Source organism: Delphinus delphis, chromosome 16 (genome assembly GCF_949987515.2).
Source record: "Delphinus delphis chromosome 16, mDelDel1.2, whole genome shotgun sequence".
Taxonomy (NCBI): Eukaryota; Metazoa; Chordata; class Mammalia; order Artiodactyla; family Delphinidae; genus Delphinus; species Delphinus delphis.
The window spans coordinates 26,119,108-26,145,560 of NC_082698.1; the positions used below are offsets into that span (position 1 = coordinate 26,119,108).

General features: G+C 44.2%; 1 protein-coding gene across 5 annotated transcripts in view; it reads right to left on the reverse strand.

The window, feature by feature from the left end:
* The window catches only part of GBF1 (golgi brefeldin A resistant guanine nucleotide exchange factor 1), a 122,389-nt gene that overhangs the window by 20,889 nt on the left and 75,047 nt on the right, over positions 1–26,453 (reverse strand). For 4 of the 5 annotated variants that reach the window (XM_060034196.1, XM_060034197.1, XM_060034198.1 and 1 more), the window contains exons 4-8: positions 10,887–11,018; positions 5,038–5,156; positions 4,402–4,510; positions 3,828–3,888; positions 2,300–2,354 (exon numbers count right to left, since the gene is read on the reverse strand). In XM_060034196.1, the coding sequence (XP_059890179.1) occupies positions 2,300–2,354; positions 3,828–3,888; positions 4,402–4,510; positions 5,038–5,156; positions 10,887–11,018 (476 nt within the window). Of the gene's footprint in view, positions 1–1,474; positions 1,574–2,299; positions 2,355–3,827; positions 3,889–4,401; positions 4,511–5,037; positions 5,157–10,886; positions 11,019–26,453 lie in introns of all 5 variants that reach the window. The other variant, XM_060034195.1, reaches the window with a different exon arrangement.

Consider the following 26,453-nt stretch of genomic DNA (forward strand, 5'->3'; position numbering starts at 1 on the left):
AAAAGAAAGTTCTGGGGGTAAGAGTCAGTTAAACATGCAGATAGGCCAGAAGTCCAAGAGATCAATGTGGGAAAAGAGGAACCTCCTGGTTTAAACTGGAAACTGTCACTGAGCTCCAAATGGCACTCACATCTGGATTGACTTGTGTGAAATATCTTTTCTCTCCAGGTGGCTCCCCAATATCAGGAATTCCAGGTAGTCCTACTTCCATGGAGAAGCCCAGTCATTGAGATTCCGTCCCACACTAGGATCAGTCCTTCCTATTTCCTTCTCTATCCTCTGCAGAGGTAGCTCTAACCTGATCATTTCAATGAATGCTCTCTGCCTCCTGGATGGAATAGGAGTTGAGAGGCTGCCAGTTCTTACAAGTGTCTCAGTCCTTTAAAAGTATAGCTGTGCTCCCTGTTCTAAGATCCTAAGGTGGGCGGGGGAGGGGCAAGCAGTTCATGAAACTCTACATCACCTTATCCGTATAACTTTTTATTTCCAAAGGACAATATAAGCTTTATAAAGAAAGGGCAGGTCCTAGGTTAATAATCATGGCAAAATGGTGGGTAGCCACTGAAGAGAGCTGCAACTTGAGACTAGGCAAGCACACAAATGAAACTTGAGACAAGGCATGCAAAGAAAACACAGGCCTATGGACTGTCTAGTGCACACACACACACGCAAAACACACACAGTTCTTTTTATCTTCAATGACCTGGATGTCCACAGCCACACCTCTAGCATGCACACTGTTATGAGAGCTTAGATAGCCCATACCTCCTTCTCTCCCTCTTCTTCCTAAAGCAAGGATATGCGGATTAGGGTAATCTTTAGCTTGCACCTCCGTTGTAAGTTCCCTTACTTCTAAAGGACAGAGGTCACCTTTGCAGATCCCAAAGTATTGCCAGTGTCCTGGGCTAACCTGGGACCTGGCTCCTTTTCATCCATCTAGAGTCCTAAACCTTAGAATGACACCTTTAATGGTAACCCAGAAAAAAATGACCCCAACTAGACAGACTACCCTTTCCCTCAAAACCAAGTTCAGGCATCCAGCTAGAATCAAGGACTGTGCTTAAGCTTTCTAATGCCAGCTCTGAGACAGGGAGAGGGCAGAAAAGGGAAGGGTCTTGTTTGACAGTTCCTCATAGTTCCCCTAGAAATGGTAGATATTAAGCCCCCCCACAAGACGTCAGCAGGACCCAGGCTCTCTTTCTAGGCCTACTACATAACGTATTATCAGTTCAAGGCTTCCTTCTGCCTTCAGGCGGCCAGATGCCCCACGAAAATTCCCAACACTGCAAAGTTACAAACACATGCAGCTCTTCCAAAGCCATGCTGTGTTACTAGGGAGGGGTAAATTGTGCTCTACACAGTGGATATGGGACCCAGATGTTACATATAAAAAATACACATTTAAATAAATAAATGAAAAGGGGGTAAGGAGAGGGAGAGGGAGAGGGAGAGGAAGAGGGAGAGGGAGAGAGACCTTGAGGTTCTTAAAGAGTAGTACCCTCTCTAACTGGTTCAGGGCTTTGGTCTGCTCCCCACTACTTAGCTCCAGTTTGTTGAGGAGACATGGAGAAATCTGTGAAAGACAGGCAAACGAACGATTTAAGCAGAGTGAAATAAACTCAAACACACACCAACAGGGCACAGGGCAGGAATGGGGATGGATGGCAGGGGAAAGGGGAAGGTTATGTGCATGCACCAAACAGCCAAGGGTCATCTCCAAGGGCAGAACCTCTTAGGGCTGCAAGCAGAATCCTCATCAGAGGCCTGTGAAGTCCAGGGCTTCACTTCAAGATAGAAAGAGGCCGTTCTTCTGAACACCATTCTTCTCCTAGCAGTTTGAGAACCTTCTGATCTGGAGTCAGACTTGATTTATCTTGTCAACAGAGGCTAGCCCAAGCATGAGCCCAGTCTAATCCAGTATTAGGATGGGATTTGAGGTATAGCCTCTCTAGGCTTCCTACCTGCTGGTAAGACTGGGCCCTGAGGGGATGGCAGGATTTTCACCTTTATCAACATACATTTTCAGCCCAGCCTGATGGGCCTTACCCAGTTTCCATGAAGGACTGGCTCACTAGCTTACATGGTGGGTCAACAAATATAGGCTGGAAAGGAAAGGTTGGGGAAGGAGAGGTACCTGGGAAAGAATAAATTTCTTGGTAAAGGAGAAATAGCTATTTCTAGATTCCAAGCAAACCTGTCTAGGCGAAAGTATGTTTTTGCTAAGCAAGGGTATCCAGGAAAATCTCTATAGTACAGAATTTGGGAGATCGAGGTTTGGATGAGGGATAGCAGGTCATACCTTCTTCATGTTGGTCCCCATATAGTTCTTGGGTTCTTCTTTAAACTGAGGTAACCTGTAAGACAAAATCCCATGGACTGTAATTAAGGATAATAACAAATCTTCCCCTCCATGCCAGCCACAGCCCAAAGAAGCTCTGGGCCAGAGCATGCTATCTCTTAGGAAAAGCTAGGAAAAGAAGCAGGCTAATTTCACCCTTTTTGGAGCTTCACTGAAGAGCCACAGAAATTGAGGGACCTGTGACACAGATACTTTCTAAAAAAGAAGGTAGTCATGAGGGAAAGGTGACTAAGTACCCTTGGAGTGTGGAGGCTCTTTTCATCTTTAAACTGACTCCTTTCTGCTTGTATTCACTAAGCAAGTATTGCTGAAAGCCATGATATGGGGAAAGGGCAGTCTATCAAAACCCCAGGAGACTGGGCATAGGGTGAGAAGTAAAAGGCAGGTGGAAGTTTTGAAATTAGTAAATTTGAACCTGAGAAGTAAGAAACAATTTGCAGCAGGGTCCAGAGGCAGATCTAGTCTGTAGATAATAAGGATTATTACCCATGTCCCCTGCACTGGCAGTAGAGAGTGTTAATCACTGGACCGCCAGGGAAGTCCCTAATAGACTTTTTTTTTTTTTTTTTTTTTTTTTTTCAGTACGCGGGCCTCTCACTGCTGTGGCCTCTCCCGTTGCGGAGCACAGGCTCCAGACGCGCAGGCTCAGCGGCCATGGTTCACGGGCCTGGCCGCTCCGCGGCATGTGGGATCTTCCCGGACCGAGGCATGAACCCGCGTCCCCTGCATTGGCAGGGGGACTCTCAACCACTGCGCCACCAGGGAAGCCCTCCTAATAGACTATTTTTAAAAGCAATCTTAGGTTCACAGTATACTGATTTCTCATATAAACCCTTGCCCAAACACACGCATAACCTCTTCCATTATCAATATCCCCTAGGGGAAGCTGTAAAGTCCTCGCCTCAGCGCTTCTCAAAGTTAGTCTACTCAAAGGAAGTGCAGAAAACAGGGTGTTAGGCATAGTATGAAAAGGTCTCCTAGGCCCTAATTTGAGGGTCTTGACGAGGTAACAACTGTTTTGGTTTGTGGGGATGAGGGACTTTCACTGCTAAAATTGGGACAGTCGGGCAAACCAGGATTGTTGGTCACTCTAGACTTGGTCCTTCCTTACAGAAATCGGGCTGAGCTCTGGGAGCTCAGCAACCTGTTCCAGGCTCCCTTGAGTTTGGCTTCCTCTCTGGGTTCCCTTTCCCAGCTGCTACCTGCACAGAAACAGACACAAGTATGGGAAGCAGAAGTTCTGTCAGCCTAGATCAAATAACCCTCTGCTTCCCCCTGAGGCCAAGCCAGCTCCCTCCTCTTTCTCCCTTGCTTGGTAACCCTGGTCCTAGAGAACCACGCCCATCCATAATCTCAGTGGCCTCTGATGTGGCTGTGGGGTTGGCCAGGTCCCTGAAGTGGCTGTGTGGAAGCAAGCAGGCTCAAGAGGCCTGGGCAGCCGGGCTGAAGCAAACAGCAGCAGGTTTACCTTGTGAAGAGCAGCTGCACCATGTCTACGAGAGTGTGCTCTGCGGATTTTCTCAATAACTCTGCACAGGCAAAAACAAATAACACAGGTGTCATTACTTGCCGTGCTATTATCAGGAGGCTTCTCAGAGCAGACTCCCCTCCAAACCTTGTTTACTAAGGATTATACCAAACTTATTAAAACCAGCTCCAGCTCAGCCTGGCAGCCAGAACATCACTGGCCCACTAGATGGCACTACTGAGTCAGGATAAAAAGGGGGAGCAATGATGTGTTCTCAGGGGTTGCAGGCTGGTGTCAATCCCAGAAACCTCAAGGGAGGGAGATTTGGTTCTGGGCTGAGTCATTCTGGGATCCAGCCCAATTCCTGCCCTGGCACAAAAAGCTAAGGTCTCTATTCTAGCTGCACAACAAATTGTCAAGTACAGAGACTCCTAGATCCCTATGACTCCACAAGGTAGGTGATGGAGAAGTCATGAGTTTTCCATCTCTCTGGGACTGAGAGACAGCATCCTGTATTCATACTCACAGATACTGGCCCCAGGAATGGTGAGGGGCCCAGTATTCAAGCACCTACCACTGAGCCTCATTTCAAAGCAGATCCGGAAGCAAGACTGCATAATCTCACACACAGATTCATTGGTTAGATGGGCACCTACTGGGGTCAGCAACAGAGTCCGCAGTACCTACCAGGAAAAAAAAGGAGAGACCATGATAAACATGGCAGGCTGGGTGAAGAAGGGTGTACATGAGGGGAGAGAAGCTGCCTCCTGTTTCTCTAAGTCTCCTACGGAAGCACTCAGGGGTGAGAAAGAGGTTAGCAAGAGCGGACCTTGCTTCAGTTTGGTGGGGCGTCTCCCAGGAGCTTGTCTTAGGAACTGTGTCTTTACTCTGCATGATCCCAACATAGTTCAGCACTCATTCCAGCCCTAGCCCACAAGCCCAACGGATGGATGGCACAGATACAGTCTGCCAGAGGTACAAGCCTATTAAGGGTTCTGATATTTGATATCAATTCATTTAAGGCTTTTAATTATTTTCCTTAGAAAAAGCTTTTACTTCGGGTACCGGAGCTGCTTGTTTGGAAACAAAGTAGCTCTCTAAGCCCCAGTGGAGTCAAAACATAGCTTCAAGCTGCCATCAGGCTCCGGTAGGTAGAGCCAGAGGCACCAGCTCCTGGCCATTAGCCTAATTGCTCTTCCCCTCCATTTACCTGAAGGATTTTCATCAGGACAACCTCATCGCTGGCAGGATCTGTGCCCACAAAACGGGCATGGGTGACAGCATCTGCCATGTTCTCCATGCCCTCTGCCGTGCCCTCATGGGTGGGATCTGCTCCAACAAAAAAGAAAAGATGTGTAGAGGAGAGACAGAAAAGTCAAGACATCCTGTCTAGAGACTGTTTCGAGAGACTTTTGGTTTTCTCCTCTCCCAATTCCCTAACCCATGGCTTCCTGAGCTACCTGAGAATTTTTGCCCATAACTGGCTTTAATAAGCATCTCAGCACAAACTCCACTGTGTAAAAGTGGTTCTCAAACTTAAACATATATCAGAATCACTTGGAGGGCCTGTTAAAAATAGAAATTGGGGCTTCCCTGGTGGCGCAGTGGTTGAGAGTCGGCCTGCCGATGCAGGGGACGCGGGTTCGTGCCCCGGTCTGGGAAGATCCCAAATGCCGCGGAGCGGCTGGGCCCGTGAGCCATGGCCACTGAGCCTGCGCATCCGGAACCTGTGCTCCACAACGGGAGAGGCCATAACAGTGAAAGGCCCGCATACCGCAAAAAAAAAAAAAAAAAAAAAAAAAAAAAAAAAAAAAAAAAAGAAATTGCTGGGACTTCCCCGGTGGCGCAGTGGTTAAGAGTCCACCTGCCAATGCAGGGGACACAGGTTCAATCTCTGGTCCGGGAAGATCCCACATGCCGTGGAGCAACTAAGCCCGTGTGCCACAACTACTGAGCCTGCGCTCTAGAGCCCGTGAGCCACAACTACTGAGCCCACGTACCACAACTACTGAAGCCCACGCACCTAGGGCCCATGCTCCTCAACAAGAGAAGCCACTGCGATGAGAAGCACGTGCACCTCAATGAGAAACATGTGCACTGCAATGAAGAGTGGCCCCCGCTCACTGCAACTAGAAAAAGCCTGCATGCAGCAATGAAGACCCAACGCAGCCAAGAGTGAATAAGTAAAATAAATAATAAATTTGTAGAAAGAAAAAATAAAAAGGAAATTGCTGGTCCCACTCCCAGAATTTCTGATTTAGTAGGTCTAGCGTGGGGCCTGAGAATTTGCATTTCTAACAAGATTCCAGGTAAAGTTAATGCTGCTGGTCAGGGGACCACACTTTGGAAATCACTGGGGTAAAGCTACTCATTTCATAGAGGAAGGGCCTGGAAATCTGAGGTTTTGGCCCAGAGCAAGGGCCAAGTAGGGCCAGAGCTTTGAATGCCAAGGTTGCAACCTTTCTCTTTTCAGATGTTCTCTTTCAACACATCTCCCTCTGATTGCTTTTGGAATGTTGTGTTCAGGTGCAACTGAGGTAGGGGAGTAGGGGGAAGAAATGGACAGTCACTGCTGCCAATACTCATATATGGGTGCCCATTACAGCAAATCAGAGAACTCTTCCTGCTTTGGTTTCATTCTTATTTAAAACAGTATGTCAAGGACAAGAATCCTGTAACTAGCTTAACTAAAGATTAAGGAGAGATAAGGGACAAACTAAACAGGACTGGAGGCTGGCTAACTGGGGAATAGGTGGGAGGGAGACTTTCATCTGTAAGAGGGGAGAAGCTAGCCCTGACAATCAGCACCATGCTGCAAGCTACCACAAATGCTGCCAAGGAGGAAACTCTGCTCCCATTCATGACTTTAAATATCCACAAGGAGGACTTCCCTGGTGGCGCAGTGTTTAAGACTCCGCCTGCCAATGCAGGGGACACAGGTTTGATCCCTGGTCCGGGAAGATCCCACATGCCGTGGAGCAACTAAGCCCGTGTGCCACAACTACTGAGCCTGCGCTCTAGAGCCCGTGAGCCACAACTACTGAGCCTACATGCCACAACTACTGAAGCCCATGCACCTGGAGCCCGTGTTCTGCAACAAGAGAAGCCACCACAATAAGAAGCCCATGCACCGCAACAGAGTAGCCTCCGCTCGCCGCAACTAGGGAAAGCCCGCGTGCAGCAACGAAGACCCGATGTAGCCTAAAATAAAATAAATAAATTTATAATAAATAAATATCTACAAGGAGTAGCCAAAGTGACCTCCATCAAGGCTTACAAGGGTCCTGCTGAACTGCCTGGATTGTTCTTGAAAGGGGAGCAAAAGTAGGGAAAAAAGATAGGGACGTGACAAAGCTTTGTGAGTGACAGAGAAAAATGCTCCAGAGGTGGCATGGTGTAAGCTAGGAGAAGCTCCTAGTTTTAAGTGTGGGAATTAGGAGAAATTCTTACCATTTTCTCTTTCTTGGTACCTGAAATTAGTGGAGTTCCTGAGTTTGAAGCTCAGCAGATGGCTGAGAAACCAGAACATTTCTCTTGCCACAATGAGCCAGAAAACTTTTATCAATTGTGAGTGGTTTTCATTTGTTTTCTTTCTTCTCTTCCATCCTGGTTAGTCTCTGACACTTAGTCAGGCTCTCTTTGACTGCATGCCACTACTCAGTATCACGAGCGGCTACTTTAGAGGTCATGCAGAAGGAAGCCAATTTCATGATGATCTACAGTATAGGAGGTGACCCAGCTCCTTCTATCACACCAACTCTCCATGTTTCTCCCAATCAACACGGAAAGTCCTATACTCTCAAGGCTGTTGCCTGAGTCCTCTCTCACAGCCCTGCTGGACAGGGTCCTTTATTCGGCCTCCAGGGTCCACAGAAGGACCTTTCCTTGTTCGGGAAATCCAGGACCTTCTCAGTGCTGTGTACTGTTTCAGAGTTCCTAGTGAATGGCAGCCTTGCTCCCAACTCCTGGGGGTCTATTTCTTCCCCTCTTTCAGTAGTCTCCCTAGGTAAAGTGGTTTAAGCGCTACTGATCTTTTTGTAGCTCTTATCCTCTGAGCTTGAATGAAGTAGCAAAGTTAATTTTCTAAAAAGGTAGGTACAAGTGACAGGTCCTTAGAACCACAGGCAGGGCCTCATAAGCCAGGCAATCAGAGGCACAAATCCTGATCTGGCAGCTGTGTGGGGCCAAACAAAAGGCTGGTCTTTGGAGTAGGATCTAAAATAACCCTAGACGCCTTGGGTCACAGGGCTGAGAGGTGGAGGGCAGTTTCTTCCAGAAGGGCAGCCTAAACAGAAGATGGCTCACTTAACAGACCTTGTCTTCCCCAGGACCCCTTCTTTAGAATCTCCTCCTTTCCTGGCCACCCTGGAGAAGACTGCAGGGAAATCTGCCAATCTCATCTCCTTTACCTTCTGGCTTCCATACACTCCTTCCCGTTCCTATTCTCATGCCCAATGCAATCACCACCTCCAGCACTCTCTTTTCCCACCACAGGAAACTCCAGTGACCAGCTGGCCTGAGGTCTCCAATGACCAGCTTGTCTGCCAACCCCAGAAGGGGGAGAGAGTAACACTGACGAAAGAGCAGAGGGAAACGGCACCGAGGGCAGCTGCTGGAGGCCATGAAGAGAGATGACCTGCAGGTGGTGCTCAGGGCAAGGCTGTAAGTAGCTGGGCCTGATTTTTGCTTAGGAGAAGTATGAAGCTAGGACTAGGGTGCCTGGAGAAGCTCATGCACCTAGAGAACCTAGCTGGCACCCAGGATACCTGCTCCCAATCCTGAATGCTTCAACTAAGCAAATCCAACTTTCTAGAAAAGATAAAGGGTTTTCTTGCCTTCAACTGAAGGTCATTTTCTTTCTTGCTAGCTACAGCCTGAGCTTCCTCTTTTCCTATCTCCTTACTTAGAAACAAGGACAGCTGCCTGTGTTCTATGTTCCTCACCCTTGCACATGGGCAGACAATAGGGGAAAAAAATCGGTATTCTAAGTGACAAAACCAACTATAAAGGAATCCAAAAAAGACACCATAAAGAAGTTCAGAGATAAACAACAGACTAGATAAAATATCTGGACTAGATTGGAAGAAAATATTTGTAATACTGTGATAGACAATAGGTTAATAAACACTATACAAAGAACTCCTACAAACTGATAAGAAAAACAAAAACAACTCAATAAAATAATAGGCAAAGGAGAATAAATTCAAATGTTCAGCCTCAAGGAAATGAAAGCAACAAAATACCAGTTTTCACCCATCAAATTAGCACAAATAAAGAATATCGATAATAATCAGTGCTGGTGACAGAGTGGGGAAATGGAAACTCTCAAACCTTACTGTTGGACGTGCAAATGATTTTAATCTTTTGGGAAAGCAAACTGGTAGTACATACAAAAATGTAATTTGCACATGGCCTTTAAACCAGAAATTTCAAGTTCAGGAATCTGTCATACAAAAGGAAAATGAATAATAAAGACATATGAACAAGGTTGCTTATTTCAGCATTATTAATAATGGCTTGGGGTTTCCCTAGTAGCACAGTGGTTAAGAATCCTCCTGTCAATGCAAGAGACACGGGTTTGAGCCCTGGTCCGGGAAGATCCCACATGCCACGGAGCAACTAAGCCCGCACGCCACAACTACTGAGCCTGCGCTCTACAGCCTTCGAGCCACAGCTACTGAAGCCCGCGCGCCTAGTACCTGTGCTCCGCAACAAGAGAAGCCACCGCAATGTGAAGCCCGCGCACCGCAATGAGGAACCCGCGCACTGAAACGAAGAGTAGCCGCCGCCCGCTGCAACTAGAGAAAGCCCACACACAGCAAAGACCCAACGCAGCCAAAAATAAATAAATAAATTTATTTATTTTAAAAATAATAATGGCTTAAAATAAGAAACAACCTAAGTATTAAATATTACTCAGTAAGAGAATGATTGAGTGAACTGTATTATATCTATACTATGGAAATCATACAGCTACCAAAAAGAAAAAAAAAAAGTCTTACCAGGGACTGAGGGGCAGGGGAAATGGTGTATTATTGCTTAATGATTAGAATTTCTTTTTTGGCGTGATGAACAAGTTTGAGAAATAGATGGTGGTAATAGTTGCACAACACTGTGAATGTAATTAATGTCACTGAATTATATACTTTAAAATTATTAAAATGGCAAATTTTATATTATGTATATTTTATCACAGTAAAGAAAGAACATACAAACTTCCAGTTATAAGATTAATAAGTTCTGGGGATGTAGTGTACAGCATAATGACTGCAGTTAACAATACTGTTGTATGTCTGAAAGTTGCTAAGAGAGATCTTAAAAGTTCTCATCACACACACAGAAAAGTCTGTTTCTATGTGAGGCAATGGATTTAACTAAACTTATTATGTTTATCATCTTGCGACATATGCATCTATCAAATCTTTTACACTGTAAACCTTAAAATGATACAATGTTATATACCTCAAAAAAACTGGAGGGAAAAGAATAAATCAGATGGATAATTATATCATGTACACCTAAGTTAATACTATTAAATGAGAAAATATGTAGCACATAATCCTATTTTTATTTCTTTTTTAAAAGAGGTGAAACTTTATATATATTTATACACATGTAGAAAAAGGTATAGGAAGATTCAAACCTGCCTGTTAATATTATTTACCTAAAGAAGGAGGAGAAACATTGAGAGAGACCATTAACTTTTCTTTTAGACACCTCTTTATTGTTTATCTTCTTAAAATGAGCATGCATTATATTTGAAAAATAACTTAAAAAATAAACCAAAATAAATCAAACCTTCAAGGGCACTATACCCTTAACTGCCTCCAGAGCACAAAGAAATCAGAGTCCCAAGGAAACCTCTCATTCCCCACTCTGCACAACCTGAGTCAATTAGTGTGATGAGTAACCAATAAACAATCCTATTTCTCTTCTACAAGGAAACGGATGGCTGGGAAAAACCTTCCAGTATCACCAGCTCATTGCCTAAAGCCTGACCACTCCAGGAGAGGCAAGAAATGAAGAGCTGTGGTCATCCAACAAAGTCTGAGCTCTTACCTATGAGCGCATAGGACAGGAACTTGTTGACAGAGGTGAGTGCTAGTCCAGTGATAGGGCCAGTGGTATCTTCAGAGCGAATTACTTCCAGAAATGGACGAAGGAACACATTGGGCTCAATTTCTGAGAGTTCTGCAAGAAAAGAAATGAGAATAAAGAGCCATCTTACAAAAAGCTAAACCCTAGAAAAAGGCCCTTCTTAACTGTGCCATGAGGCTAGAGTTCTTAGTTGCTGGGACAATCTTCCTCCCTCTGGATTATCCTGAATCAAACCCCAAACACTATGTCATTTTATCTGCAAAATTTTTAGTTTGTACCTCTAAAAGATGAAAAAGCTTAAAAAAACACAGTATCATTACTATGCTTAAAAATTAACAACAAAATGGTTAAGATGGTAAATTTTATGCTTTTAATATACTTATGTATGTATACATATTTTTAAACCACAATTTAAAAATTAACAGTAATTCTTTAATATCATCAAATATTGCTGGGTCAATTATCCATGTCCATTTCACCACCCTCCCTAGGGGTGCACAAGGAAACATCTTGAGTACAGCCAACGTGGCCAAAGAGATCCCAGGATGAGCTGCTTGCTGTCTTAGGTCTTTTGTTGTTATAGTTAAGGTCACTTTTCTTAGAGATAAAGAATGCAACACATTCCAGGAAGTTGAGGGGGAAACTTGAGGTTTATAGTCCCTTGCTGAAAAATAAGCTCAAAAAGAACAAAAGGCTGTGTTGGAGACAGTTTATAATCTTGCAAAGCTCCTAACCACTCTCTAGCCTCCTTTCTGTCTACAGTAAGCAGAGGGCTAACTGCCTTGAGATGAAGAGGCAATTCATAATCTTTATTTTACAGATGAGAAAAATAAGGCTCAGATAAGACACATGATTGGCCCCAAATCACACAGCTAACAAGAAGCAGAGCTGGGATTTGAACCCAGTCTATACATATGGTTCTAAAACTTGTAAAACCATTATATCTATTCTACTTAATTATCAGCACATACTCCTAAATTTAGAAGGTTTCATTCCAGGTCTAAGAAGCTACTTTATACTGGACTTGCTCTGTACCCTACTATGCCCAGGGTTTAAGTTTTGTTTTTCTGCTGTGCTTTCATATCTCAGACACTAGCTCCCTAAAAGGCTTCCTAAATAGGCCAGAAAGACTCAGGGACTGGATATGGGCTGCCCCACCTTTAGAGACAAAAGGAAGCTGGGTTTCCTAAGCACCTTCATTTTCATGCAAATGTAGGGAGCTTCCCACTCAATTCTTACCACCCTCCTCTTTGGGTAAACATTCCCTGGCCCCGCTGTTCCTCAGATTAATGCTTTAATTAATTGGCAGATTGAGTAGCATTTTCCAAGCTTGTCTGTACAGTGATCACATCAGCTGCATAAAACCTGCTTCTCATCCCCCACTACCCCCACCTAGAGATGTACAATCTGCAGAAAAAACCTAGAGAAAAACCTTTGTGTGTGTTCAAGATGGTAAAGGGTTGATATGTAAGGAATAGATATATTTGGGAAAGCTGAAATAAAATACCTTTAAAAAGCACATCGAAAAAACTAAAGTCATCTAGTCTTGCTGCTTTAGGAACACAACTGTATTACATATGATTTGGTCTGTCATTTAAAAAACAGTCATGTTTGGTATATTTGAGATATGAAAGTGTTAGATGGAAGACAAATCTTTGCGAGGTGGGATAGGGAACAGATTTTCTGAGCATTCACCCAGTTGCTTTACCTATACTTGTTTCATAGTCAAAGACTAGGTCAATTTTACACCCACCATTTGACACTTCCAGGGCCAAGTGCATTCTGCCTCTTTTTGAGTCCTATAAATTTTAACACACATATAGGGTGTGGGCTCTCAAAGCCAAATGACTTAATGTACCAAAGCAGTAGTTTCTCTGCTGTGTTCAGTGGGCTTGAAATTGATGGAAGTTTGATCTGTCTCTGCAGGGCTGCTTCAACTGAAGATTTTTCTTTTTTTTTTTTTTTAATAAATTTATTTATTTTTGGCTGCGTTGGGTCTTCGTTGTTGCACGTGGGTTTTCTCTAGTTGCAGTGAGCCGGGGATACTCTTTGTTGTGGTGCGTGGGCTTATTGCAGTGGCTTCTCTTGTTGCGGAGCACTGGCTCTAGGCGCGCAGGGTTCAGTAGTTGTGGCACTGGAGTGCAGGCTCAGTAGTTGTGGCACACGGGCTTAGTTACTCCACAGCATGTGGCATCTCCCCGGACCAGGGTTCGAACCCGTGTCCCCTGCATTGGCAGGCGGATTCTTAACCACTGTGCCACCAGGGAAGCCCCTAACCTTCTGCTTAAGAGGAAAGAGTTCAACATGGCATTGAGAGACTTGGAGGGAGCAGGAGTGATACCATACAGAGGCTTGGACAAAGTCCCACAGAAAACTCTCTGGATGCTCTGGATGTGGCCCTCGCGTAATATACAATCCAGTCAATGGACAAGGAATCATTAGTCTCACTCCTACTAATAACCAGGCATATGATACCCAAGCTCATCTGTCAAATTAGATAGTTGGAATCTGACTGTTAAAATACATTCATTCCAGCACTTCCATTCTGTGAGTCAATGCTTTATGGAAACTTAGTGATGGAAAACTAGAAGGGCTGGACTTTTTTTTTTTCAATTCATTTATTTTATTTATTTATTTTTGGCTGCGTTTGGTCTTTGTTGCTGCAGGTGGGCTTTTCTCTAGTTGCAGCAAGCAGGAGCTACTCTTCGTTGCAGTGTGCGGGGGCTACTCTTCGTTGCGGTGCAAGGGCTTCTCATTGCGGTGGCTTCTCTTGTTGCGGAGCATGGGCTCTAGGCACGCGGGCTTCAGTAGTTGTGGCACATGGGCTCAGTAGTTGTAGCTCGCGGGCTCTAGAGCACAGGCTCAGTAGTTGTGGCGCACGAGCTTAGCTGTTCTGTGGCATGTGGGATCTTCCCGGACCAGGGCTTGAACCTGTGTCCCCTGCATTGGCAGGCAGATTCTTAACTGCTGCGCAACCAGGGAAGCCCAAGGGCTGGACTTTTTAATGAGCCCACCAGGAACCTTCACTTTCACCCTCACTCCCCTACCCCTCTAAAAAAAAGAGGATGATGGTATATAAAACTAACTTTCCCAAGAGAATTTGGTCTAGGCAGAACTGGAGTTTTGCCCTCTAGGTTCAACTGCAGATTCAACTCTACTTCTTCCTACGAATCCAGAAAAGAAAAATTTCTGGTGTTCTACCTCCTGGCTTAGCCTGCCTGGGGACAGAGATTCAACTGTCTAGATCTTCTTTGGAAGAGTAAGAAGAGTTGCCTGAGTCCTTCAGGGAAAAGATGCCATGATGCTGCTCATAGTGAGCAGGCTGAGTAATTTCACAACCAAGGAGACATCTGACACCCCTGCCAAGCAGCCAAAATTCCCGCCCTGGAAGGCTGTCAACCTCAAGGCACAAACAGTTCAGTAAACAGAGAGTGCAGATCAGGTAGAGGGGTGTTCTGAAGGTGACTGATTCATGTTCTAAGATGGGAAGTGAAAAAAAGGAATGGGTACAAGAAGGAGAGGAAATCCAACTCCCACCGGAGAAAGAACACTTGGGATCCTTCTAGGACTAGGCCACCTGCTGCTAAAATCAAGTCCAGGTCCAACTTCTGGCTAGTCAGTGCCCAATAAGAATAATCACAACAAGACTTATTAAACTATTTCTGGAGAAGCTGTAGGTCACTTCAACACAAAGCAAAGTGAAGCTCTTCAGAGGTTTCTTGGTGTTGTTCTGCTCATACTCTGCTCAACATCAGTGAACAGGGCTCTCAACTCCCTATAGTGTGACATTAAGACAGGTAAGTCTCCAAGTGACTTTTGGCCTAAAGTCAGGTTGAGAATCTGCAGATGTCCCCCAAGTCTCCTATCTTCTCAGATGATGAGGTGACCTGTCCAAAAGGAGATGAATACTGACACTGTTTTCTTTTTTCACATCAGGGCTGCCACCTTCTCTGACAATCTATGTCAAAGGCCTCAACATGTGGCATCATGCGCTGCCCTTAGACAAAAGGGAACAATCTCTTCTCAGCATACAGGGGAGCAGTCACCATCCTCCCAGGAGGCTTGTGTTCTCCAGCCTGCAGCAGCCTTTTCTCATTTGGCCAACATTGGGCTGGCACATTCCTGAGCCAAAATGCACACATAAGCTGCTTTCCCTGGTAGCAAGCTCTTTACTCCTGAGTGACTCTTATCAGGGGCGGTTGGGCATTCTCAATTGGATTACGCTGACAAGGAAAAAGTCCTGTGGTATATTATTTCAACACCATTTGGCTTCAGAAATGCTTGTCTCGACCCTTTTGCCCTCAGAGGCTACTTCTCCCTTCTTGCTTTCTAGAGGGTCACCAGCCTGCTCCCATCCTAGCTCTTCATCCTGCAAATATTGGCTCATGTTCCTGGAGACAGAATATCATCATTCACAAGGTAAATCATGTATAACAGACTAATAAATCAGAGCATGTTAAAAATATAAGTCTAGTTCATTTACCCCACTTGACATTACTGTATCCAGAGACACAGTACAGAATTATTTGAGCATAAAAAGCTCTTTGGTTTTGGGCTTTTATGTCTACGCCTCCACATTCCATTTTAGGACAAAGTGTTTGGTCCTCATATTCCCCCTAGTTCCCCAACCATGGATTGAACCGGCATCCCCTGCAGTGGAAGCTCAGAGCCTTAACCACTGGACCGCCAGGGAAGTCCAGGTCCTCATAGTCATACTTCTCTGACTATGCTGTATCTAGGAATACTTCTTGTAAAAGTCAAGGTAAGATTGAGAATGAGCTGCAAATGGAATTTTTGAAATACTGTTCCATAGGAAAGAGCTGTGCTCTTCTTGGTCACTACAGGACATCAGGAGTAGTGGTCCAAAGGATGAGACAAACTAAACTTTGGTGTAGCCAGAAGCCTCTGGAATATCTGCCACACCTTTATTTCCAGCCTTGAATGGTCAGGTGGGGATTTAGGCTTGATTTCATGAACTGGCTTGAGAGATGGCTGCCAAAGGGCAGCTCTCAGAAAATTATCTAGTCCAGGCTTAAGGGTTAAACCCAGACAAGCCTTTGCAACCCTGCCTTATACAACAGGAGAAATGAAAAAAAGAAATGCACTATGCCCAGTCTTGGTCTGTCACTAATTATGCGACCTTGGGCAAACACTTCCCTTCTTTGGGCCATAGTTTCCTTATCCACAGGGTTTTCCTGGGGAAGAAGATGGTGGTGGTAGTACACAGTTTAATGAAATTCTTTAAGGCTCCCTTTAGATCTCCAAAATTTATTTTAAACGCAAAGTACAGTTTGGGAGTAAATAAGCATGAATGCAGACAGTCTGTTACAAAGGTAGCCTGGGGGAAAAGCAAGCCCAGTTTGTTTGTCTAAGCTCCTGACAGCGGATCCTCTTTTTTCAGCTATCACCCAATAGTTTCCCAGATCTGTTTCCTATTCTCAAACAAATCCTTAGTTTCTCAAAGTGCCTTTAGACTGCAGTGGGGATGAGGAGGGGGATTATCTTTGATATTATGACCCTTTAAGAAACAAAGTATGGTGATAACTTAATCACTACCACACCCAGGTACAAGGTGAGTTCATGGGTCCACCTAGGGCCTGCAGTAGAAGATAATGATACAAACAACCTTACACCAAGAAAGGCAAATTATTTTCTAACACTTGGTCCTTTAAATACCCTTTGAGAAGTATTCATTTTTCAGGCTTATTTCTCCCTCAAAGGCCAACCCAACCTGTTTTTATGAATCAAAAAACCAAACCTTAACTCTTACTCTAATTAAACATAAGCAAATCCTGAACTTACACATCTTGGGGTTTTACTGAAAGTCTGAAAATCCCAAGGATTAGAAATCATAATTTTATATCTTCCCCGAGCTGTCTTAGATAAGTAATTTGTAGAAGGTCATGTTCATGAGGTCCCAACCTAAGCCAGAGATGACATAAAAACTCCTCTCCTCCTCCGTAGACATCTGGCCCCCAAATGTTCAAGATGACCAGAAAGAAAAGGGTTTTTGGCATTTACATATGTTCTCCGGCTCAAACACCTTTTCAGGACCCGGGCTACCTTTGTCCCTATAGCAGGTCTGTCTCTCCTAAGAGAGACGATAGAAAGAAGATGTATTTTTTTCAGACTGAAATCTCTGATATCATATACAGCCCATAGCAGGCTGCTTTCAGGCTGCTCCTGAAATCCTCACTTTTTTGTGTGTGTGTGTGGTACGCGGGCCTCTCACTGTTGTGGCCTCCCCCGTTGCGGAGCACAGGCTCCGGATGCGCAGGCTCAGCGGCCATGGCTCACGGGCCTAGCCGCTCCGCGGCATGTGGGATCTTCCTGGACCAGGGCACGAACCTGTGTCCCCTGCATTGGCAGGCGGACTCAACCACTGCGCCACCAGGGAAGCCCTGAAATCCTCACTTTTATAATCTCCTCCTTGTTGAGTAGGACCACCCTAGTCTGCCTGGTATCAGATTTAGCCTACACTTTCAGAAGATAAGACAGGGACTTAAAGGCAGCATACACGTGGGAAAATAGTTTGTTTACTGCATGACTTTCTCCAATATGATACATAATCCTGATTGGAAGAGAAATGAGCTTCCCACCTTGGGCATTTCTGCTAAACAGCCAGTTTAGCTTGCTGCTAGGAGCTGCTATCTACCACCCTACAAGAAGAATCCCATTCCATTGCTCAGGACAACAACCTTAATTGGCCTCTGACATCAGCAACAGCTACATACTAAACTAATTAATCATATGTAGGTTATTTACTTTATCTTCCCAGTAACCCTGAGAAATAGTATTACTGTTCCCATTTTATAGATAAGAACACCAAGGCTCTATGAGGTTAAGTGACTTGCCCAAGGTCATGCAGTAAGTGGAAGAGGTAGAATTTAAATCTGGGTCTGTTCTGGATTATGTTCTTAAATATTATACTATGCTATTGCTATGGGTTTACTATTAGATATATTAACTGCATGACATGGATGGCAAATAGAAATTTAAGACTTAACTATGCTAGAATTAAAGTTTCTTCTGCACCCATCCTCTTCCTAGCCAATGACTAAACACTGTTAGTTCCTGACTTTAGTACTGCCATACAAATTAATCTTCAGGTTTGCCCACGTTCCTTCCTAATCCAAGAGGGAAGAATGAGGCCCCTTTAACAAGGCTGGCAGGGCTAAATGAGGCCCATAGGGACCTGAAACATATCGCAGAGGCCCGAGGATAGACTGATCCATCTGTCTTACTGAGAGCACAAGTTTGATGCGTATCAACTCTAAACACCAGTTCTCTTCCTTCTAGAGGAAACTGGCACATATTGAAAGGAAAGCAATTAGGCTGTAACATACAGGCAAACCAGAGCTGCTGTGGTTCTTTATTCTACCTTGCCGTTTTCTGCATTCATTGTATAAGACCAAGACCAGGGGGCTTCCCTGGTGGTGCAGTGGTTAGGAGTCAGCCTGCCAATGCAGGGGACACGGGTTCGAGCCCTGGTCCGGGAGGGTCCCACGTGCCACGAAGCAACTGGGCCCATGTGCCACAATTACTGAGCCTGCGCTCTGGAGCCCACGAGCCACAAGTACTGAAGCCCGTGCACCTGGAGCCCGAGCTGCACAATGAAGAGTAGCCCCCACTTGATGCAACTAGAGAAAGCCGCGCAGCAACAAAGGCCCAATGCAGCCAAAAATAAATAATAAATAAATTTTTTTAAAAAAAAAAGACCAAGACCAAACTTAAGCAGGCAATTTGAAAGCCCAGGAGAAATTAAAAACTTCTGTTGCTATACTTTAAAACAGGACATTCACCCCAGCTTTATGCAGTCATTACACTTGGAGCAACTTTTTCAATCCAAATTCCCCTCATAGTCTAGTAAAATATTTCACTGTTCCATGGCAGCAAGAAGACAATTATAGGTTTATCACCAATTACCACCCTGTCAGGTCTCCTCTAGGGGCCCTGAAGGGAAGTAAAAGGAAATAAAAAAGAACTAAATTCTGAACTGACATTAACAAAGTCTACAGATGATGGAAAAGACTGAAGGGTTAATAGCCAAAGCTTTTGGAGAAGAGTAAGAGAATCCCTAAAGAATATCAATTACGGGACTAGTAAGCAACTCTCCCTGTTCCTTAAGTGTACAGAATCCTATTTATTTACATTTATCCAAAAGCTGGAAATGCTTTTTTACAGCAGCATATCACAAATTCTTAGTGACAATTAAGTCTGAAGAATCTTATTCAGCCTCAGACACCCTTTGTGTTAACAAGCTCAAGAACGTTATGATAAGAGACATTTCCCATCTTACTGATGGGGAAACAAAGGCATCAAAAATATAACCAGTAAGGGCCAGGACAAGTACTCTAACCACTTGCCACTGCTGCCTGTAAACACATGACTGTAAGCTGGAGAATGAACAAATAAAGTTTATAGGAGCAGCAGTACTCTGAGAAGTCATATGTTATTTGCTCTGAAAGGTGCCCAGAGAACCTTCAAAACAGCTGAATCTAGAGGAGCAATCCTGAAAGGGTTGGGAAACAACTTTAGAAAACATGGGACAGAACCCGGGTTCAGCCAACACCTGTTTCCCAAACAATATCTGTCTCTCTCTGTCTCTCATTTTATCCCAACCGCACACAATACAAAAGCTGTATTATTCTGGTAAAGTTGCATTCCAGCCCAGAATGCACAGTTAATGTTTTTTGCAGCCCACATGCCTCCCTGCAATGGATGGCCACTTTATAATGAAAAACTTTATGCTCAATCAACTTACAAATAATGAGTGTTCCATTACAGTGCATTAAAAACAAACCCCAGGGCTTCCCTGGTGGCGCAGTGGTTGAGAGTCCGCCTGCCGATGCAGGGGACACGGGTTCGTGCCCCGGTCTGGGAAGATCCCACATGCCGCAGAGCAGCTGGGCCCGTGAGCCATGGCCGCTGAGCCTGCGCGTCCGGAGCTTGTGCCCCGCAACGGGAGAGGCCACAACAGTGAGAGGCCCGCGTACCGCAAAAAAAAAAAAAAAAAAAAAAAACACCCAAATCAGAAAGACCCAGAAAGAAACAAGGAATAGGAACGAAGGTGATTGCTGGAAAGCAAGGAGGAACTCAAGAGAATTCTCTGTAACTCCTTCAATCCTAAAGAAGATACAGTCCTAAGGAGAATTTGGTATTGAAAAAGGCATTAATTTCAACAAATGCTGTTGGGACAACTGAACATCCATATGCCAAAAAAAACCCCCTACTTTCATCTAAACCTCACATGTTACATGAAAATTAACTAAAAATAGATCATAGATGTAAATGAAAAGCATAAATCTGCATACCTTTTAGAAGAAAATATAGGATAAATCTTTGTGACCTGCGATTAGGCAAAGAGTACTTAGATATGACACCAAAAGCACAGTGCACAAAAGAAAAAAACTGGTACACTGGACCTCATCAAAAATAAAAATGTCTGCTCTAGAGACATACTAGAGAGATGTCTATCTCTAGAGAGATAATGTTAAGAGACTGAAAAAACAAGCTACTGAAAAAACAAGCAATAATTGTATAATTATAATTGTGATTGTAAGAAAGGACTTGAATCCAGAATACACTTCTTTAAGTTTCTAAACTCAACAGTAGGAAAACAAACAACTCCATTAAAAAAATGGGCAAAAGACTTGAACAGATGCATCACCAAATGGTGTTCGATGTCACTGGCCATTAGGCAAATGCAAATTTAAACCACCTTGAGGGCTTCCCTGGTGGCGCAGTGGTTGAGAGTCCGCCTGCCGATGCAGGGGACACGGGTTCGTGCCCCAGTCCGGGAGGATCCCACATGCCGCAGAGTGGCTGGGCCTGTGAGCCATGGCTGCTGAGCCTGCGCGTCCGGAGACTGTGCTCCGCAACGGGAGAGGCCACAACAGTGAGAGGCCTGCGTATCGCAAAAAAAAAAAAAACCACACACCTTGAGGTACCACTACCTACCTACTAGGATGGCTTAAATAAAAGTACTGAAAATACCAAGCACTGGAGAGGATGTGGAGAAACTAGAATTCTCATTTCTGGTAGGAATGTAATGTGGTACAGGACTCTGGAAAACAGTTTGGCAGTTTCTTAAAAAGCTAAACATACATTTACTCTTTGACCCAGAAATCCCACTCCTGGGTGTTTATCCCAGAAAGATGAAAACCAATGTTCTTAACACAAAAACCTGTACACAAATGTCTGTAGCAGCTCTATTCATAATGGCCCCAAAATGGAGAAGCCAAACGTCCTTCAGCTAGTGGATGGATAAGCAAACTGTGGTACAGACATGCAATGGAATACTACCTGGCAATAAAAAGGGAACAAACTATTGATCTAGGCAGCAGTTTAGATGAATCTCAAAGGCATCATGCTGAGTGAAACAAATCAGTCTCAGAAGGTTACATACTGTATGATTCCATTTATATGACCTTCTTGATAAAACTATGGTGAGAGAATAGATCAGTGGTTGACGGGAGTTAGGGGTAGAGGGATGGTGTGACCACAAAGGGATAATAGAGGGAGTTTTCTGGGGAGGTGAGACTGTTCTGTATTCCAATTGCCACAGTGGTTACATGGATCTATGTGTGTGTTAAAATTCACAGAACTGTATACTAAAAAAAAGTCAATTTTACTATATGATAATGAAAACATTTAAGTATTGAATCTTAATATACAAATCTCAGCCTAGTTCACACCAAGAATGGCATTCACAAGATGCAGCCCAATAGCAGGCCCTGCCTTCTAAGACTGAGGTCTGAAGATACTGAGATTATGTTTAAGGGAATGTCCACCTATGAATGTGGACCTGAATTCAGAAACGCCCTTTCCCCTCAAGAGTTGTGGAAAGGCTAGACTGGCATGGGGAGTCCATTTCTTCTCTCTCTGGGCCCTTCTAACCAATAGTAGAAAGAATTTGTTACTGGAACTTGTTCTTTTGAAATCTTCAGTTCAGGACTTCCCTGGTGGCGCAATGGTTAAGAATCCACCTGCCAGGGGCTTCCCTGGTGGCGCAGTGGTTAAGAATCCGCCTGCCAATGCAGGGGACACCGGTTCGAGCCCTGGTCCGGGAAGATCCCACATGCTGCGGAGCAGCTAAGCCTGTGCGCCACAACTACTGAGCCTGCGCTCTAGAGCCCACGAGCCACAACTACTGAGCCCGTGTGCCACAACTACTGAAGCCCATGCGCTTAGAGCCTGTGCTCTGCAACAAGAGAAGCCACCGCAGTGAGAAGCCTGCGCACCACAATGAAGAGTAGCCCCACTCGCCTCAACTTGAGAAAGCCCGTGCGCAGCAACGAAGACCCAACACAGCCAAAAATAAATAAATAAATTTTAAAAATAAAGTAATTAAAAAAAAAAAAGAATCCACCTACCAATGCAGGGGACACAGGTTTGACCCCTGGTCCAGGGAGATGCCACATGCTGTGGATCAACTAAGCCCGTGTGCCACAACTACTGAGCCTGCACTCCAGATCACGCGAGCCACAACTACTGAGCCCACATGCCACAACTACTGAAGCCCGCAGGCCTAGAGCCCGTGCTCTGCAACAAGAGAAGCCACCGCAATGAGAAGCCCGCACACTGCAACGAAGAGTAGCCCCAGCTTGCCACAACTAGAGAAAGCCCGCACACAGCAACGAAGACCCAACGCAGCCATAAATAAATAAATAGATTTATTAAAAAAGAAAGAAAGAAATCTTCAGTTGAAGCAGGCGTGCAGAGACAGATCACACTTCCATCAATTTCAAGCCCACTGAACACAGTAGAGAAACTACTGCTTTGGTACATTAAGTCATTTGGCTTTGGGAACCCACACCCTAACCTTCCGTTCCTTGCTTTAACCCTTGGCCCATGAGAATTAGTTCCCTAAGACCTAGGTAAGATAGAGGCATTAAAAATATAGAGAAAGAATTTTACCAGGGCATACTTTATTTCCCATAATATTTGACACACAGGATACCAAATCCTACCTGGCTAAAGTCCCTTGGCAATATTAATGTTACTAAGGGAAGTGCTGATTTCTACTGCACTCAGCTTCGAGAAGAGATGGGGATAAAAAGCAAGGATGGGAAGGGACTTTCATCTGCCACAAAGACTAACCACCCCATGCTCAAGAAGCATTTGGGCCACCAAAGGCCCCTCTCCTACATGACAATGTTCATTTACCTGCTTCAAATGTATCAAAATGTATCAAGTCACAGTACATACATTATTAATTACATAGCCATGTCCTGAAAAACCGCTAATCCAGCATCCATTAAATTAGGTCTGAATTCTGCTGGCCAAGCCCCAGCCTCTCAGGGGGCTGGCATCAAATAGGGAGGCTGGAGTAGGGTTTCAAACACCTGTTTCAGCCTTTTAAGTGTCCGATTCAGGCCACTGTGCTCTGGCAGCAGGGACCCTGATGATGTGGGTTCTCTTCTCCTGCCAAATCGTCAATTTAAAGAGCCTAGCCCCCCCAAGAGGAGGAAAAGATAGACTGGTGGGGGGGTTATAGCCACTTTGAAGAAATGTTTCTTTTAAAGTTAAACACACATCTATGCTATGATCCAGCAATTTCACTCAAGTATTTATCCAAGAGAAACTAAAATATACGTTCACAAATAGACGTGTATTATGTTTATAGCAGCCTATTCATAACAGACAAAAACTGGAAACACTCCAAATGTTCTTCAGTAAGAAAATGAGTAAATTCTCTTATGGTTTGCCATACAATTCAATATTACTCAGTAAAACAGAATGAATCAAAACCAAAAAACCCAGTGATACATGCAACAACATGGATGAATTCCAAAAACATGCTAAGTGAAAGAAGAAGCTAGGAAAAAAAAGAGAATATCCTATATGATTCCATTTATAGGAAATCCAAAACCAAAACTAATGCATGGTAATAGAACACAGAAAGTGGTTTTGTGTATGTGTGTGTGGGTTAACTTAAATGGGGCATGAGGAAACTTTCTGGGGTGATGAAAATGTTCTATATCTTTTTTTTTTAAGGTGGTTACTGAATTTACACAATCATCAAAATTTATCAACTGAACACTTAAGGTCTGTGTATTTCACTGTATGTTAATTATACCTCAATTAAAAAAAAAAAGAGAACTGAGGGGGTCTGGGGTCAGCCTCTCCTACTTGGCATTATTTAGGAGAATGAAGATATAGAAGAGAAGAAACAAATTTGCTTCCCAACTCACCATTCTGGGAGCAGAGGCTCAACAGCCAGCTGAGCTGCCACCTCAGTAACCCTTGGGCAACCTTTTGGGAAAGAAGAGATTTTCAGGTGGTAACTGATATGCCCTTAATGGGGCCCTGTTGTTCCCCAAAGGGGTGTCACTGAAATGTCTTCAACAGTGTTTACTTCCCCATTGCTAAAAGTATAATCAAGGTTCAACTTAGAAGAAAGTTCACATGTAACCAAAGTTAGGCCCTCAGTACTTAAAATTCAGGGACTTCCTTGGTGGTCCAGTGGTTAAGACTCCGTGCTTCCACTGCAGGGGACATGGGTTCAATCCCTGGTTGGGGAACTAAGATCCCGCAGGCTGCGAGGGTGCAGCCAAAAAAACCCCCAAAACGAACAAAAAGCCATTCAGACAGTCTTAAAAAAACATTACATTATAACCATAGTAATAGACAAGTCAGAGCTCTAGTTCCAGAAATGTCACCACTCTGTCATGACGCCTTACACAAGACATGACCTCTAAGCCACAGATCCTTCTCAATAAAATGGGCCTGGATGACCTCTATGTTTCACTTTAGCTCTGCCACTGTATGATTTTAATACTCTTATAAGTTCATATGACCTCCAGGATCAGATGGGGAAGGCAAGCCTTGTAATCCTTCTCAGCATTGTTATAGAGACTCATCCTTTATTTTAATGAGGACGCCCCAGAGGGATTCTGCATTTCATGTGAAATGATTTCTCCCCTCTAACACACAGAGTTAGACTCAAAGAGAACAGTTTACGGTTAGCATGTGAGGTGATGCTTACGCGGCAAACCCAAGGTGGCACAGGATAAAAGAAGAGTAGGTATCCTCAAAATCCAGTGGGAAGATTTAAGAAGAAAACAAACATATATCAAGTGCCTCTTATATGCAAGGTATGCATTGTACTAGACTCCTTGCATACATCATCTTGTTTAATCCTCACAACAACCCTGTAAGACAAGTTTTTAATCTCCATTTTACAGATGAGAAATGGAGGTTCAAACAGGTCAAGTAACTGCCAAGACAACCCAATGGTAGAGATGGGATTTGAACCCAGGTCTATTCAGCTCCAAAAGTTATGCTTTTTTCCACAACCATTTGGCAGGAAATAAGTTGGAGATCCTGCATCTCCAAGGGGCCCTATCACTTTCTCCTTCTTGTAAATAACACATTTCACACATCTCACATAGCCCTTGGCACTATACAGAAGAAAGGGTTAAACCTACAGTTAGGAAGAGGAAATACCCTGGAAAATTGAAACACATGCTGTGGCTCTGACTAAATTTCACACCCATTCTGTTGAGCAACATCCATACTGTGTGAGAAAAGATTCCTTCCCCCTCACCCCGACCCCATTCTTTATTCATTCTGTCACCTGCTGCCTTCCTTCAGACTAAGCTGAGGGGGAGGAAGGGAGGAAGACTATACATCTTTGCTTGGTGCATATTTAAGCCAGAGGTTAGTAAACCCAGGGTAGGAAGAAGTACTGTGTGAAAAAAGAAAAGGAAAAATACTTTCTCACTTCTACTTGGACTAGCACAGGAGGGAGCTCTTATGATAGGCCATAATGAAGAAAGGGGTTGGACTTCTGCTGGGGAGGCTGTTCTTCCTGAAGAGCAGGCAGAATTCAGGAGAACAAGGCCAATTTACATCTGTCCCCTTATCTGGTATTTCATGCTCAAGTGAACACTGAATTTCTGTCCATGAGAGTTATGCCTCACCCAGGAGAGCAAATGGGAAGGTGGAAACAATTTTTTTCCCTCTGCTACCCCCTTCAACCAGATTCCTACTTCCAGTACCAAATCACAATGGGTATAGTTATTTGGTACTGGACGTTGACTGGATATAAGATACTTGTGGGAAAGTTAAGAGCCTAGGGTAGCTACTTGGTATAAAAGAAGGAAGAAAAGAAAGGTAAGGACAAGTGAACAAATGCCATTATGATAATCTCCAAAGATAGTCCCATACAATGCCACCCCTCACATGCCCTTCCTCCAATCAAGAGGTAGAGCTTATGTCTGTTACCCTTCAATCAATGCAGGGGAAGTGACAATCTGGGACTTCTGTGCCCAGGCACTAAAAAGGCTTTGAAGTTTCTATTTCTTCCATTTTGGTGATCTGAACTGCCATGTACTGTACAAAGTCTAAGCTACTGTGAAAGAGAGAGAAGTCATGAGGGAAAGCCCTGGAGACTGAGGCATCATGTCAAAAGAAGCCACGTGGCACCAAACATCCAAGCTACAGTCATAGCTGATGCAACCTCAGGAGAGACCCCAAGTGAGACCATTAGAAGAACTGCCCAGCTGAGCCCTAGTCAACCCA